At 45.5% G+C, this 15551-nt stretch overlaps 1 protein-coding gene across 2 annotated transcripts in view; it reads right to left on the reverse strand.

Moving 5' to 3' along the window:
• ULK2 (unc-51 like autophagy activating kinase 2) overlaps window positions 1–10703 on the reverse strand; it is a 65519-nt gene extending 54816 nt beyond the window's left edge. The window contains exons 1-3 of one of the 2 annotated variants that reach the window (XM_081890250.1): window positions 9227–10702; window positions 5837–5929; window positions 2757–2798 (exon numbers count right to left, since the gene is read on the reverse strand). In XM_081890250.1, coding sequence (XP_081746376.1) covers window positions 2757–2798; window positions 5837–5929; window positions 9227–9316 — 225 coding nt within the window. In that variant the 5' untranslated portion in view covers window positions 9317–10702. Of the gene's footprint in view, window positions 1–2756; window positions 2799–5836; window positions 5930–9226 lie in introns of both variants that reach the window. The other variant, XM_081890251.1, reaches the window with a different exon arrangement.
• Window positions 10704–15551: the final 4848 nt, after the last annotated feature.

The raw sequence follows: 15551 nt of genomic DNA on the forward strand, positions 1-15551 counted from the left end.
AAATAGGATACATGCGTGTGAGAGAAGGCCAAAAGATGGGGAGGCTCGTGAAGCCAAGCTAGAAAAAAATCTGCAAGTTTGCTACTGCCACCTATTACATGTGGACTGGCTTTTCCATGGTTGTCTGGCCACCTTGTGATAGGGTAAGTCTGTTTCCGTTGGCAATGCTCCTCACCCCACCCCCAAGCAGAACTGTTATGAGTCGTTCCGTCATCCGCCTTGTGTGACATTTCATTTTCAGGAAACAATTCCTGGCATGCTGGGAAGTATGACGTGTCTCCACAGCGCCAGGGGTTTCTTCCAGCCAACAGCTCATGACCAGGAAAGGTGTTGATACAGTCAACCTTGCAATGTTCCAGAACAACACACCTGTTCATCCGGAACATATGATGAGATTTCCAAAATAAATAATCAAAATCTAAACCATGAGATCTGAAAACATGATCAAGCTAAGTTAGGTTGCCACTTGGGTTTCTGACCCCTTAGGAACTTGCCAGGCATGGAATAGAACCTGTGAAGGCTGGGGTGTGGGGCAGGCTTGCAGATGCTGAGGCCAGCATTCTTTGCAGCAAGAGTAGGCACTTATTAAGCAGCTTGTGGGATAAAGCAAGCCAGGAGTTGAGCTTTATTAACCAATTAAAAAGAACCTTTTAAATCATTATTTATACCCAACCTTTAAGTATAGATTTTCAGGCAGCTTACAACCAATGTCAAATTATGCAGTAATGATAATGAAAAAAATCGCAACAGGAGAATATCAAAATAGAACTACTGACTGGATCCTCCCCACAGGGCAATTGGTGTTAAGATCACATCTACCCATTTAAAGCACATGGCTTCTCTCAAAGAATCCTGGGAAGTGTTTGTTAAGGGTGCTGGAAATTATAGCTCTGTGAAGGGTAAACTACAGTTCCCAGGATTCTCTGGGGGAAGCCCTGTGCTTTAAATGTATGAGGTAGATGTGACCCTAGCGGATCCTCTACTGTTGTTTTTTTTTGGAGGAGGGAAGAGAAAATGGGATAGTCCAGTTTGAGGAGGCTCCAGTGTCTTTTTCTGATGCCATGCAGCTTCAGCCAATCCCTTTACATTTGGTTTCAGGAGCAGGTGCTAACCCCATACACAACTGGCAATATAAGCAGCTCAGAGTTATCTTCTCCTGCCTATACTCATGGAAAAATAATAACTAAGGCAGCCTTCGTTCACCTGGTGCTATTCAGATGTTTTGGACTACAACTGCCGTCAGCCCCAGCCAGCGTGCTCATGCTCCCATCAGCCCCAGCATGGCCATGCCAGCTGGGGCTGATGGGAAAAGCACACCAGCAAATGGAAAAGTCCTATGTGAAGTAAAGATGCTGAGGCAGAGCTGGGTGACCAGCCCAGCTAGAAGCTTCATTCCGCTTCCTTTTGTGAAGCTGAAAAGGCTTAGCAAACCAGGTACACCTCAGTTTTACACAAAGGCCACAGCTGGCAGGTTGCAGGAAGGGGAGCCCTAGAACATGTTGCTGTTTCCAGGGCAAGCTCCCTCCACCTGCCTCTTGAACAGGAACATCATTTCTGCATTTGTGCACCAACAAGAGATTGCCCGGGAAGCACACAAGGAACCAGAACCTCTAAGTACACACATGTCGTCTTAACAATAGTTGCATCTGACCATCACAAGCCTCAGGAGGCAGCACACATTTCCTCTTAAGGGAACGTGAGGCAGACACACATGCAGCGTCCAGGGTACTTTTCACTCTGACAAGCAGACACAGAGACTCTGGGCATGCAAGCCATACAGGAGAGGGAAGAAATGAGGGAAACCATTTAATAGCCATGTTCATTCACTCCAACTGCCCCTTAGGAAGGGCAGGGAACCCTAGTGACAGGCCTGAAATCCATGCCTCGAAGAGTGCACTGAAAAAAGGATCCAACCAAAAATAAATCATCTATCCTTCCATCCATCCATCCATCCATCAGAAGCCTTCTGGACAAAGCCTTCTGTTATAAACAAAGAGGAGAGCTGCTGGCACAATGAGCTCAACACCTAGTCCAGACACCAGCAAGAACAAAGCGAAGCTCTTCCTGCTCCCTAGTGACCCCCATCGGAAACAGCCCATTCTGTTCCCAGAATGCTGCAGCCTGTGGGATCAGACGCACTTTAGAAGGTGCTCATCTCTAAGATAGTCTTCCCGCGCAGAACCAAATAATGCTGGCATTTTTCCTGTAACTGCCAGGACATTTTCTTCCACATCAGTCAGGTTTCTTGTCCAAATGAAGTTGATGCTGTAATGCAGGGCAAGGGAACCTTTTTCATCCTGAGGGCTGCATTCGCACACAAGGGAACCTTCATGGGGCCGCAAGCAAGTTGTAGGTGGGGCCAGAGGCAGAAGTGGACAGGTGTGACTGTAACTTTCATACTGTAGCCTGCATTTCAGCCCCATAAAATCCAGAGGCTTCTAAACACACCCACCCACACTCAGAGGCATTTTCACAACTCAAGGACACATTTCAGGCAAAGGCAATCAAGGGGAGTTGAGGACAGGTCACTGAGGAGTGGGGTCTGGACAATCTCGAAAATCAGAGACAGGGGAATGAAACTCCTCACCTTCGCCACAATAAAGCTATCAGTCTTTAGAAGGTACCAAAAAGACCCCCTGTGGTGTTGTGTTTCCTTCAGGAAGCCAAACACAGCAACTCCTTGGGAAGTTGTTACATGCATAATTATTATCATAAAAAAATACAGCCAGGTTCAACAGGCTGGAGAACAAACTCACCTGGACATCATAGAGAGCTACAATGTTCTCATGCTGAAGTTCCTAGAAAAAAGAAGAGAAGCACTTGAAGAGATTATCCCTATTCAGTTAGGGCAACATCACAAGTGATGTGAAGGCCAGTCAAATAGCGTCAAATGTACATGTGGAAGAAATGTACAAGCAACCCCCCCCCCAAAAAAAACTATAAAAATGTGACCTCTCCTGCCAAGCTGTGACGGGGGGGGGGGGAGGAGGAATGTAACCTGCCTCCCTGTTATCCTATGTTGTACATTTACATTTGTTGTGTATTGAATCTGTAACAGGGGAAAGACAAACAGACTGGCTGTGTGTGCTCCTCCTGGGAAGTCCCAGTTAATGGTTTACTGTCCCATGTGCACTTTTGCTCCTCCTGCCTAGTGAGCGGATAGCATCTCTCCATTCTGGAGCCAAGGTTGGCTTTCATAATCGCCACCTTTTTTTACCAGCCACTTTTTATCTACTGTTTTTTCAGCTGCTGCTGTCTCTCAGCAATTTCCTCCCCCTTTTTTAAAAGTGCTGTTTAGTTGGTTCTAAGATTAGGCAGCTGCAGTTATGGTTCAAGGTGAAAGAGGTGGGGTCATTTTAAACGTTTTCTTTTTATTCTAATGACTGATGTGTGTCTACCTGTTGTGGTTAACACTAACCTCAGCAACTGGGCAGGGAAGGTTCTGCCTGCCACTGCTACCTCTGCAGTGGGGAAGGGCTGCAGCTCAACTCTGGAGCACCTGCACTGCATGATGGGGCAGAGCACATGGGCTGGCTTGTAAACGATAGTCCCACCTATTCTGGAGTGCAATTGGGGGCCTAGTCCATAACTCAGCATCTCCAGGTAAGACTGGGAAAGACTTCCTGTCTGAGATCCCGGAGAGCTGCTTCCTATCACAATCAACAATCCTGAGCTATGTAGGTGAAGAGTCAGCAAAAGTCTAATTCCTATGTTCCTTCTAAAACCAGCTCTTAATTTAAAACCACAAGAACTGGAATCCTGCGTTTTCTTTTTTGGGGAAGCGCAGTAATCACATAGTTCACATGCAAAGAATCTCAGGTTCAATTGCCAACATCTCCAGGCAGGCTGAGAATATTCCCTGCCTGAAACCTTGGGAGTTGCTGCTAGTTGGTGTAGACCAGTGCTTCCCAAACTTGGGTCTCCAGCTGTTTTTGGACTACAATTCCCATCATCCCTGACCACTGGTCCTGCTAAATAGGGATGGTGGCAGTTGTAGTCCAGGGATGCCCAGTATGTATAAAGGGGTCGAGGGAGAATGATTCCTAACCACGTGGGGACATTTTAGAGGAAAACACATCTCAAATTTACTGTAAAACAAGAAACACATTTGTTATTTAAAATATTTGTGGTAAGAGAACTCTGCTGCACTTCATGAAAAAGGTGCTGTCCTCCATAGCCCAGGAACTGCTCTCGTTTATTAAAGAAGGGGTAATCAAGTTATGAGTTGCTTGACAACATGCTCAGAATAGCTGAAATGTTTGAATTCCTGGCAGTGTCTAAGAGGGGTGTCAAGGTGACATATGTGAAATGATCTAATTAGCTAGCTCAGTCCTCCCTCAACACCAAACCCTCCAGATGTCTGGAACTACAACTCCAATCGGGGCTGCCAGGAAGTGTAGTCTAAAACATCTGGAAGGGCATCGTGCTGGGAGACGGATGAGTTAGGTCACTCAAAAGAGTTCCAAGAGGTCGCAGTATTGCTGAATGTGATCAGAAAAACCTGTGTGGGTGATAGAAACGTGTGTTAAAAAAACAGGAGAGTGCTAGGTACAAGAAAAAGAATCCTGCAGGTGATGTCTGGCACCAGCAAAGACAACAGTGCCAAATTCCACTGCACTGGAAATTGTGTGACTTTGGGGAGGGGGTATCAAGTTAAGAGGGGAAGCAACAGCAGAAGTTATGCCACCATTAGGGTCTTGTGCTGAGGGGCTACTGCTAACTGGTAGAGCACCTGCTCTGCAGGCAGGAGACCCCAGGTTCAATCCTGAAATCCCAAGTGAAAAGAGTTCAGGTGAAGGAAGTGATGGGCAAGGCCCTGGGCAGCAGACAATAAAGAGCTAAATGGAAGAATGGTCTGACCCGCTGTTAAGCAACCTTCCATGTTCCAAGTTTTGACTTGGGGATCAAATAAAGTACCCCAGCAAGTAAGAAGTTGGGCCTCTGTGCTGCTGAATAACCTCTCTAACATCTCTACTTCGCAATCCCCTTAAGACAGATCACGCATTGTTTCTTTTGAATCAGTTACCCTAAAAAGGGCCAGGTCAGCCAAATGACAGAAGCAAGTGTGAAAATTCCACACCCCTCCAGAAGCTGGCCACCCACAGCATTCCAAGTCCAGTGTGGGAGGAGCTTTAGAAAAATCAGTACAATTAAGACAATGTCCCCTAGTAGAGAAACTCTAAGTCTTCTGCCCCAAGTAAACTTGAACTCTGCACCAAGAAACCCTTAATTCTCTTACATTTTAATAAGGATAGTTTGTATATATTTGCTTAATTGGCATAATTATACTATATGGGATATAGCACAATAATAAAGCATTAAAGCCTGTATCCTCAGTTAACATTTGGACTTCTGAGATTTCAGCATCAAGTACCATTCACCCAGACGAACTTCTGAGTGTATCCTTGCAAACTATGAAAGACTAGAAACTAGCAGACATTAATAAAACAAACAATTCTCAGGAAGCTGATTTCATTGTCTGTGTACTAAAAATGCAACACCTATCTCTACAAAGTTTCATTCTTTTTAATAAGTCATAAACACAGGTGCTGAAATCTGTGCTTTTACTGTGTTTACACAGAAAGAAAAATCAAAGAGAGCTGAGGCCTGGCAATATTCAAGCCCTCCGCACCAGTCATCTAATGGATTTGTCAATTTCTAGAGATGGAGAATCCCAATGCATTATTTGCAAACCCTCCAAATCTCGGCCTCTGCAGGAAGGCATAAAATGCTGGAACTGGTATGACTATCTAGGTATGAGGATTAAGTTTACCACCAGTCCTCTGAGGACACCTTGCAGGAAGGATGAAGTTTGGAAGTATATCACAAACCATACCTTTAAAATTTTTATTTCTTTCCCAAGGAGGAGCTGAGATTTCGACAAGTTCTTCTTGTTGATGCTTTTGATGGCCACTTCCCAGTCAGTTTTCTGAAAAGAATAACAAAAAAGTGTTTTGAATCCAAAAAAGTATCCTGATTTTCTGTGTTAAGCAGCCCAATGGCCCTAAGATGTGCTTCTTTTTAAAAAGTTCTCTAGACCAGTCATCCTCAACCTGATGCCCTCCAGAGGTGTTGGATTACAAACTCCCATCAGCCCTAGCCTGTCAATGGCTATGTTGGGGTTTCCAGTCTTTAGGAGTGGTCAACATAAGCAGTTTAAAGAGAATGATGGGGTAATAGGAGGCTGGCACCTCGGCCCTTGCTAATGAGCCCTTATTTACTGCAAGTAACAGGTCAGCAACTGGAGGCTCCAGGGCAAATCCAGTCTTCTTCTTCTTCGGAACACCAACTGGAACCCCCAGTTGCCATCTCAGAGGCATGGCAAAGGTGGCTGGAAACTGCTTGGGGTGAGGATGCCACCTGGGGTCCTGATACCGCCCAATTCCTCCCTGACATTTGGGGCATGGCATCAAATGTGGTACCTCGGGTTAAGTACTTAATTCGTTCCAGTGGTACCTCGGGTTAAGTACTTAATTCATTCCAGAGGTCCGTTCTTAACCTGAAGCACCACTTTAACCAATGGGGCATCCCACTGCTGCCGCACCACTGGAGCACGATTTCTGTTCTTATCCTGAAGCAAAGTTCTTAACCCGAGGTACTATTTCTGGGTTAGCGGAGTCTGTAACCTGAAGCGTATGTAACCTGAGGTACCACTGTATTTTCCAGTCATAGGAACATAAAATCCTGCTGGACCAGGCCAGTGGCCCATGTAGTCCAGCATCTTGTTCTCACAGTGACTAAACAGACGCATATGGGAAGTCCACAAGCAAGAATTCACAACAGCACTCACCCCTCCTTTGTTTCCCAGCAACTGCTATTCTCAAGCATTCTGCCTCCAAGAGTGGAAGTAGTGGGCAATGAGAACTGCCCCTTTAGTTCCTACTCCTGATTAAAACAGGGCCTGTGGCTGCCTATTATTACACTACTTCAATGATTCCCATTCCCTTTTGTCAGCTTCCACCTCCAATGGTTGCATTTGAATTTAACTGCTGTGCCATAGCTTGGTTGCTGCTGTTTTCCAACAAACCACAAGCCCTCTCACAGACAAGCAAACAAGCAGTGGTTTGTTTCTCCAAAGTTTGGGTTTGTTTTTTTCAGCTGCTCTTGCATTGTGCCTCTGTAAGCTTGACAAGCATCTGGAGTGGCCTAAGAAACCCTGGTTAAGCAAGACTGTTGAATGTGGACATGATGCCAAGCCATAGTTGAAACATGCCAGGGTTTGTGAACCAACAAGGTATAGCTTCACATGAAAACAAAACATGGTTAGTCTGCTAGGGTGGTTTCACCAGTCTGAACAAACCACCTCTAGGCTAGACACAGCTTAGTGTCATGTGCAAAAGCAGCCACTACACAAGCAAATTGTCTATTCTGAATCACAAATGACTACAAATTGCAAGGCTCTTCATATACTTTATTACAGAGGAGTGGAAAACTGTTTCCAATAGACTAAAGATATTGAAAATATTGAGGGTAATCCCAAATGTAAAATGATCATCTCACAACACAAGTGCCTGACTCAATTTTCAGATCTCCCCACCCCCTTATAAACTTTGCATTTGAGTTATGCAACAGCTTTTTGTTGTGTTTCAGTCAGTCAATGCTGTCATCTTTTGAGTCACAAACTGTTCTGGGAGGTGCCAAATAGGAAAAACAGACCACTTAAGAAGGCAAGAAAGATCACACAGAGTTGCACACTCTGTGGGGAGGTGTTAAGTTTGAGTAAAGTTAATTTGAAAGTACCTTCAAATTACTGACAACTGCCTTGCCCTGCAAAAATGTTGCTTTGTTTTTTATCTACACAGTACTTTGCAAAATATAAGTGAGCTCCTGATTTAAGGAGCTTACCACCATCTCTTTTTCAATGGGAGAAAGGTGACAAAAGGTGGGAAAGGATGGGCAACAAGGAACCATCTTGCTCTCATTTGTTAGTGTTATTTCTTGAATTATGCAGCCACCTATTAATAAATATTCCCACTTAAGACAGCAATACTGAACATACACTGTATCTGAATTAAAATCAACAAAAACAAAAGTTATAGAAGAAACATTTTTTTCCAGAAGAGACACCAAAAAAAGTCCAGATTTAGAACCCAACTGAAAAGCTTGCGTGAATTAAAATGCCTCTACATGCTCTGACAAATCACAGAGAAGGCAGCAGGTGAACCCCTCTGGACAGAGACTACAGTATTCCATAGCTGAGATGCCCCTGCTGAAAATGCCCCTCTTATTGGTAGGACAAGGTAGGTAATAAATGTGCTCTTTTTACATAACAGAAGCAAGGGAAACATCAACTTGCCAAAGGTCCAAAGATAGATAAGCTTGTAGCAAAGGGGGGGAAATTATAAGCTTTAGGTCAAGTTACTGGGCTTATGTAAAAGGGGTTATTGAGGTCCTGAGGTCACAACTAGACATGACACAGTGGCGGCAGCAGAAATGGGGCAGGTTTATCTCAGAATAAAGTAAAGGGGGGGGGGAGGGCTGATGGCCAGCAAAGCTTCCCATTATAAAGGGCAGCGAGGCTGGGACTGGTGACATTTAAGAAATCTTTACCAATCTGAAGAGAGACAGTTTCCCATTAGCTCTGCAGTTATTGGATGGGGGAGGGAATAAGACTGGTCTCTGCTGCCCCTGCACTTTGAGAGATTTACAAGTAAGAGGGGGGTGGGTAGAGAAAGGAAAGAGGCATTCCACCCTGAATTGTTAAACCTTAGAAAGGTTACCTTGCTGAAACCTTTCTAAGCAACTGCAACTAAAGAATCGAGAAAAGGGGCAGCAGGAGCCCATAATAACAGGTTGACATCACCACCACCATCTCTGCTCTGCTTTGAAATAAAAACAAACAGGCGTGAACTTTAGAATAAAAAGGCGGAGGAGCCACATCCACATTCCACGCCCCCCACCCCTGAGAAAAAGCACTGCTTTAGAAAACACCTGACCTCAGCTGACTCTCCAGAACAGGCTGGCTGATGTCAACAACAAGGATGGCCATAGGAGAAACAAAACAGATCAAAAGGCAGAGAAAAGGGGAGATGCTGAAGCAGAGCTGCTTGCGGACTGACCCTTTGACTTATTCCAAATATCAGCTCCTCCTCGACCAGTCATGCACACAAACACACACACACAGAGGAAGGAAAGGAGATGGTTGTATAACCAGCCAAGAGATGGGCTAAGAGGGAAAGGGAAGGGAGGGGGAGAGGAGTCCGCCACCCTACCCTGCTGGATTTACCTTGCGGTGGCGACCTTTAAAGACCACAGCGAACGCTCCATGTCCTATGAGGTCCTTCTTGCTATATTCAAAGTCTCCCACCACCTCCATCCTCCTTCAAGGGGGCATGAAGCCCAACGGGCAGGGAGGATAAAGGGAGACCAGCTGGGGAGAAGGGACCGCCACAGCAAAGGCTTTAAAAAAATATTAAGCTCACATCAGCAACCCAGGCTGTGGAGGGGAGGAAGATGAGGCACCAAGCAGGTTGACTAGGGTGGGTCTGTCCGTCTCCCTTCCTCCTGCCCGCCCCCAAGGACGGGAGGCAGCTGTGGGCATGTTGCTTGGGCAGGCACAGGCCGGGGGTCCCCAGGCGAAGGGGGTCGGGGGATACTGGCTGGCTGCTCCGGCGTCCCAAAGGCGATGAGCGTTTTCTGGCATGGGGGAAAGGAAGGAGGAAAGGAGGACGGGGAGATTAATCCTCCTCTGAAGGGGAGAAGAGGCAAGAGGGAACACGGAAAGGAAGAGTGAGCATTAAGGTTCCTTTGGGCCCGATATAAATTATTATTATTACTAATGTAATAATAAAGGCCAGAGACGTGCAAGCACAGGTCGCTGGGTAAAGGTGGCACAGGTGAGTTTTAAGGCTTCAGAAATAAAAGGGGGTGTTAGCACCTTTAATGGTTTGTTTCAATATGAGGAGTAGAGGGCTTATCTAAGCTTTTACAAGGGGGGGGGGGAGCAATAAAGCCTAAAAAGGTGGTGGGAGAAACAAAATCAAAGACCCTTGAAAAGAAAGGGGACCACAATTTAATAACGTGCCCAAATGAGGTTCTACATGATAAAGGATTTTTAAAAGGGCAGTGACAATCTAAATGAGGGTGGGAAGAATTGTATCCTGGGATAAATTATATAGAATACACAGAGAGACCCCTTAAAAAATGGGGAGGTGAGCAATTAAGATACCTTTTAATTAAAAAAGGGGAAGGGGCATATCCCTGAGTGGTGATAGGGAGAAAGATGGATTCTGCTGTATTTTTTATATTTAAAAAAAACCTTTTAAGGGGGGGGATGGTGGAAAGCATACCAACCCTTTTTAATGGGGGGGGCGGCGGATAGAGATAAATACAGAAGGCCTGTAAATTGGGAATGGGGAATTGGGGCAGGGGGCTCAGGCCCCCCCTCAGGGGTCTCTCATCACGGCCTTCTTACATTGTGCCCCCCACACCTCGTTACCGGCCTGCAGGGCTTCCTAAACCTCTTTCCCACCCCCACAAAAATAAAAGTCAAGGCAATAGACCCTAAAACGGGTCGAAATAAAGGGGTCGGGCTCTTTCTAGTCCTGGGCCACAGATATTTCCCTGTGGGGGTGAAAGGGATAAAGGGAGGGGAAGAGAGAAATCCTGTCTTCTCCTCAGGCCGCTGCCCGCCGCCCCACTCGCGTCTTCCGCCGCCGGTAGTCCTCCCTGCCCCGCCGGCGTCCGGCTACGACTGCCGAAGCCTCCGCGCGGTGCAGCCTTTCTTATAGGACGTATCGCGCAGGCGCAAGGCTTCCTGTCTCCCTCCGCCGGGATTGAGAAGGGGGCGGAGGGGAAATCAGAGGAAGAGGAAAAAGAGTCCCCGCGCGCGAGGGAAGGAACAGGCGGGCGGGGGGCGGGGATTGACGGCGACGTCTGTGAGGGAAAGTTGCGAGAGGGCGGGAAATAATGGCTTTGGGCGCCATTTTGTTTTTGGCCAAGATAAGCCTATATATATATATATATGGCACAAACACAAACTAAATAACATTAATTCACATACACATGCTCACCATACACATAAAGCCACAAGTTCTGTCTGGCCAGGCATTGAGTAGCCTTTCAAGCTAGGAGGCCACACTGAGGGTTGGTTGCCAACTTTTCACACCAGCCCACGTTCCTCTGCCCAACAGCAGGTTAAACTGCAAATAGAGGGTTTTGTTGCTGCTGATTAAGTGGTATATAAATCTTGTCAGATAAAAGGTATGGTGGGTGTGATGTTCTAGCTTTTTTCTGTGCCCGTCTGTGTAAATTACAGGTGAGGCCTGTTTTGTTTCTTATTACTAACCAAGCAATTCACCTCATTGTAGGACTGCCACGTTTTTCACCACCCAAACAGCAGCTTTGCTCTGCAACTGTTATAGCAGGCAATGATCCTTCGCTTTGTACTCTTTTTGCTTGCAAGTCAGAGGAGCAGGCCTGGTATATATCTTTTTTCCTGATCAGTTGGCAATCCTTGACTAAGGGTTGCCATCTTACCTCAACATTATTGGCAAAAGGCCAGGCAGCACTGCCTAGTAGGGAGACCAGGGTTCAAATTCCCACTCAGACAAGAAGCTCACTGGGCAACCTTGGGCCAGTCATTCTCAGCCTGGCCTACCTCACAGGGTTGTTGTGAGGATTACCTGGGCGGTTGAAAGTGGGGGGAGACATTCACTGCCCTGAGCTTTTGGAGGAGGTGGAATATATGTGTGTAATTAAATACAAAAATAAAGAAATAAAATAAATAAACAACGCTATACTCCAAACCTCCAATGAATTTACCACCTTCCGAGGTGGTAAATCCACATTTCATTGGAGGTTTTTAAACAGAGGTTGGGTGACCATCTGTCAAGATTTCTTCAACTGTGATTCCTTCATTGCAGGGGGTTAGACTAGATGAGCCTTGGGGTTCCCTTCTAACTCAGCTTCTTTTTCTTTAACAGATTCTACGAAATGTGCAAACACCCACACCTCCCCACTAAGGCATGACACTGACAGCATCTCCCTACAGCTGGACGCAACATCCCAACCCCTTTGGTACCAGCGCATTTGAGGCATGTGGCCGGATGAGGCCCGCGAGCTGACATGCAAAAGAAAATTTGCTTCGGTGCGCAAATCTGCCAGTGAGACACCATGGTTGGGAAGGGGAGCGTTAAGAGTCGGGTAGATTTCCCGTTCTTCTGCAAAAGGAGGATGTATTCAAAGCAAGTTTTTGGTGGGGAGGGAAGTAGAAGATTCAAACACACAAACCACAAATCCATTTTTCACAGGCCTGCCCTGAAAAGCGCATGACCTTCTAACGGTATCACATGCGCTCAAGTCCTCGTAAACAGGCCTTGGGAGTTGCTCAGCGTCAATCAAGTGCTTCAATCCATCAAGGCAACGCAAATGGGTCACATGAAGCCCTTCACCTTTCCCCCTTGCTCTAAGCGCTTGTATAAATTATTTCACACACACATATGTCTCCTGCTTCTTTTCAGAATTTGTTCCATTCACTCCTCCACAAGTACATCTTTTAAATTCACACATGTTGTAAATAAAAATTGTATTACAATACAGACAGTGCCGGACTTACGTATAAGCTAAACAAGCTATAGCTTAGGGCCCCCCCAAAAAAATTAAAGGGGAAAAAACCTGGATGCAGATTTCCAAAATATAAGATTTTAAAAATAAAATAAATAAATAAAATAAAACCTACATACAGCAACAGTGTTTTTGTGTTGTGTAGGTTCCTATGGTGTAAGTAAAGGGCCCTGCCTGCTAGACTGTTCCCTAAAAGATCACTTGATAAAATACATATTTTGTTATGTGCAAATGGCATTAGATACCTATTAGGTCCATAAATTACCATATACATAGCATATATTCAACACAAAAAACAGCGACAATTTGTTGTTGATAAAAGACAGCTGGACATATAAAGGGCCCCATTGCCTTCAGTAGCTTAGGGCCTCATCAAACCTACACCTGGCCCTGTTCACAGAGTTGTGACTTTGTTTTCCTAGTTTCTGGTCCAGATGCAAATGGTAACCTGAAAAGCTGCATTATTCTTATGACTTATAATGTGTTTAAAGTTTTCTAAATGCAAAACAAATTCTCTCTCTCTCCTTGTATTGGGCACCATATAATGGTGTGACTGTCTAATAAAAGGAAAAGGGGATGAGGAGGGGAGAGGAAAAACCAGGGAACTATGCATGTGTTCTTCAGAAAGCGACATAACATATTGTTTCATTTAATAACCATGATCACCTTTGCCAACTGACCGGGGGCGGGGGGGATACCTAACCCGCCCGTGCTTTAAACTGGATTGCAAGGAAAGTTAGCAACTGCTCTGTTGCACGCACCTTGGAAAACCAGAGGGAGGTTTGCCGACACATATTTTTTTCCCTTTTACAATGTTCAAGCGGGTTATATAAACATCACGAGACACACCTGGTGGAATCAATTCACTGGGGTCATTACCCCAGGACCTATTTGAAGCTTACCTGCCCATCAGGTGATGAATTAATTCCACTCCACACGTACGCATGCGATTCATCATCCATCACACTCACACCGGCTCCCTAAGAGCTGAAGGAGAGTTCAGAGGACACCTGACCCAACCTTCTTGTGTATTCTAGAGCCGACATTTTAAATAATTTTCTGTATATAGCTGACAGACGAATAACCAGAAGCTATATTCCACCCCCCCTTCCTTTCCCCTTTGCTCTGTTTTTTTCTTTTCCTATTTTTGGTTTGTGTTTCTATTTAGTTTTGATCTTTGACAAAAAAAGATACCGGATATATGGGATTAAGCTTTGCCTATTTTATTTCAGACTTCGGTAAAACTGATGGAATTAAAAAATGCAAAATGAGAATTGCTGGGGAGAGCATTGCACAAACGGGGAGCCACTGCAAAAAAGGCCTGCTCTTTCTGAACCTCTCGTGAAGGAGGCACATGAGGAAAGGCCTCGAAGGTTGATCTGGGTTGGTTTATATTCTAATGGGATCACTTTATTGCATGTTATAATTCTGGGTGTTTCTTTGCATCATTGACTTTGAAGCCATGCTAGCTGGGGCTGATGGGAAGTATCCTGCAAAAGTTCTTGCGGCAGCAAAGGGCAGCTTAGGCAATCCCGATCCAGAGAGGATCAAATGTCGGCCTCATCCGGCCAGAAAAAGGGAACCACCCACATAATGCTCCTCTGCCACACTTTTCCCGTGCAATTTGGGGATTAAGTGCCTTGACCTCACTGCTGGCTTCCTCATGAAACACAGCTGGCCTCCATGGTTGTTCCAGGACGAAGGCAGAGATATGAGTGAACCTAAAATACAGGGTTAGGCGCTGGGATAAAAGAGAGTATGAGGGACGGGTAGCTGGGGAGGGCGGGGTATAAATAAAATTTATTATTGTTCATTACCTTATTTTTCGCTCCATAAGACACACCTTTTTCCTCCTAAAAAGTAAGGGAAAATGTCTGTGCGTCTTATGGAGCGAATGTGTGGTCCCTGGAGCTGAATTGCCCATGGGCAAAGAGCAGGTTGTACTTTTTTTTTTAGAAAGAGGGAATAGGGTGTTGAAACAAAGCCGCTGATCAGTTGATCAGCAAGCGATCGGGAGGGAGATAAGGAACTCTAGTGATAAAGGAGGCTGCCGGGGAGGGGGGAGGTAAAAGCACATGGATCCTCAGGATTTTTGCATTGGGTCACCCCAAATTCTCCATCAAATCACATAGCATGTCCATGGCTACAGCCTGCACCAATAAAATCACGCACCCACTGTTTCGTGGGGCCACAATGGCGCAAAAACATGGTTACAAAGCACGGATCCACATGGATCCTCAGGATTTTTGCACTGGGTCACCCCAAATACACCATCAGATCACATATCATGTCAGTGGCCACAGCACAAACCACCAAAATCATACATCCATTGTTTCATTCAGAATATTTTTTTTCTTGTTTTCCTCCTCTAAAAACTAGGTGCGTCTTATGGTCAGGTGCGTCTTATGGAGCAAAAAATACGGTATATTGTTATTAACAGAGAACTCAGCGCTTTTAAGAAAACAACATTCACTTGAGGCCTTTCAGTGCTTTAAATTTTTTTTTTCAACCAGTCAGGTCTTTAGATTCAGATTTCCAGTTTGTCGTTCATTAAATGCCGTGGCCCAAACTGGTGCCCCCACCAAGTCGGCCATGAGGCCATTTCTAGAAAATTCCGGCCCCCAACCAATCATGTGACGTCACCTGTTGACAAGAGGCTTCCCTAGGTCTAGACTGAAAACCGTGTATTTTATGAATCAATTCCCCCCTCAAAATATTTGAAAATAGGTAATTTATTGGCCACATGCCCCTTTCTGCCTCTGCCCACCATCCCAATGTGGCCCCCAGAAGGTGGTCAGAATTGAATGCGGTCCTCCGGCTTAAAGTGCTGCTTAAGAGCCTCAGAATAATTGTATTAAACCAAACCAGCACCCCCAAAATAGTCTTGAGGCGGAATCAGCTTTGGGAAAGGAGGGGAAACCATGAAGGGAAGGTTTAACTCGCTGAACAGCCAGTGCTGTTCTGAGCGATGGAAGATCTCCTCAGGG

This window comes from Podarcis melisellensis (genome assembly GCF_964234715.1).
Source record: "Podarcis melisellensis genome assembly, chromosome: 15".
Lineage (NCBI taxonomy): Eukaryota > Metazoa > Chordata > Lepidosauria > Squamata > Lacertidae > Podarcis > Podarcis melisellensis.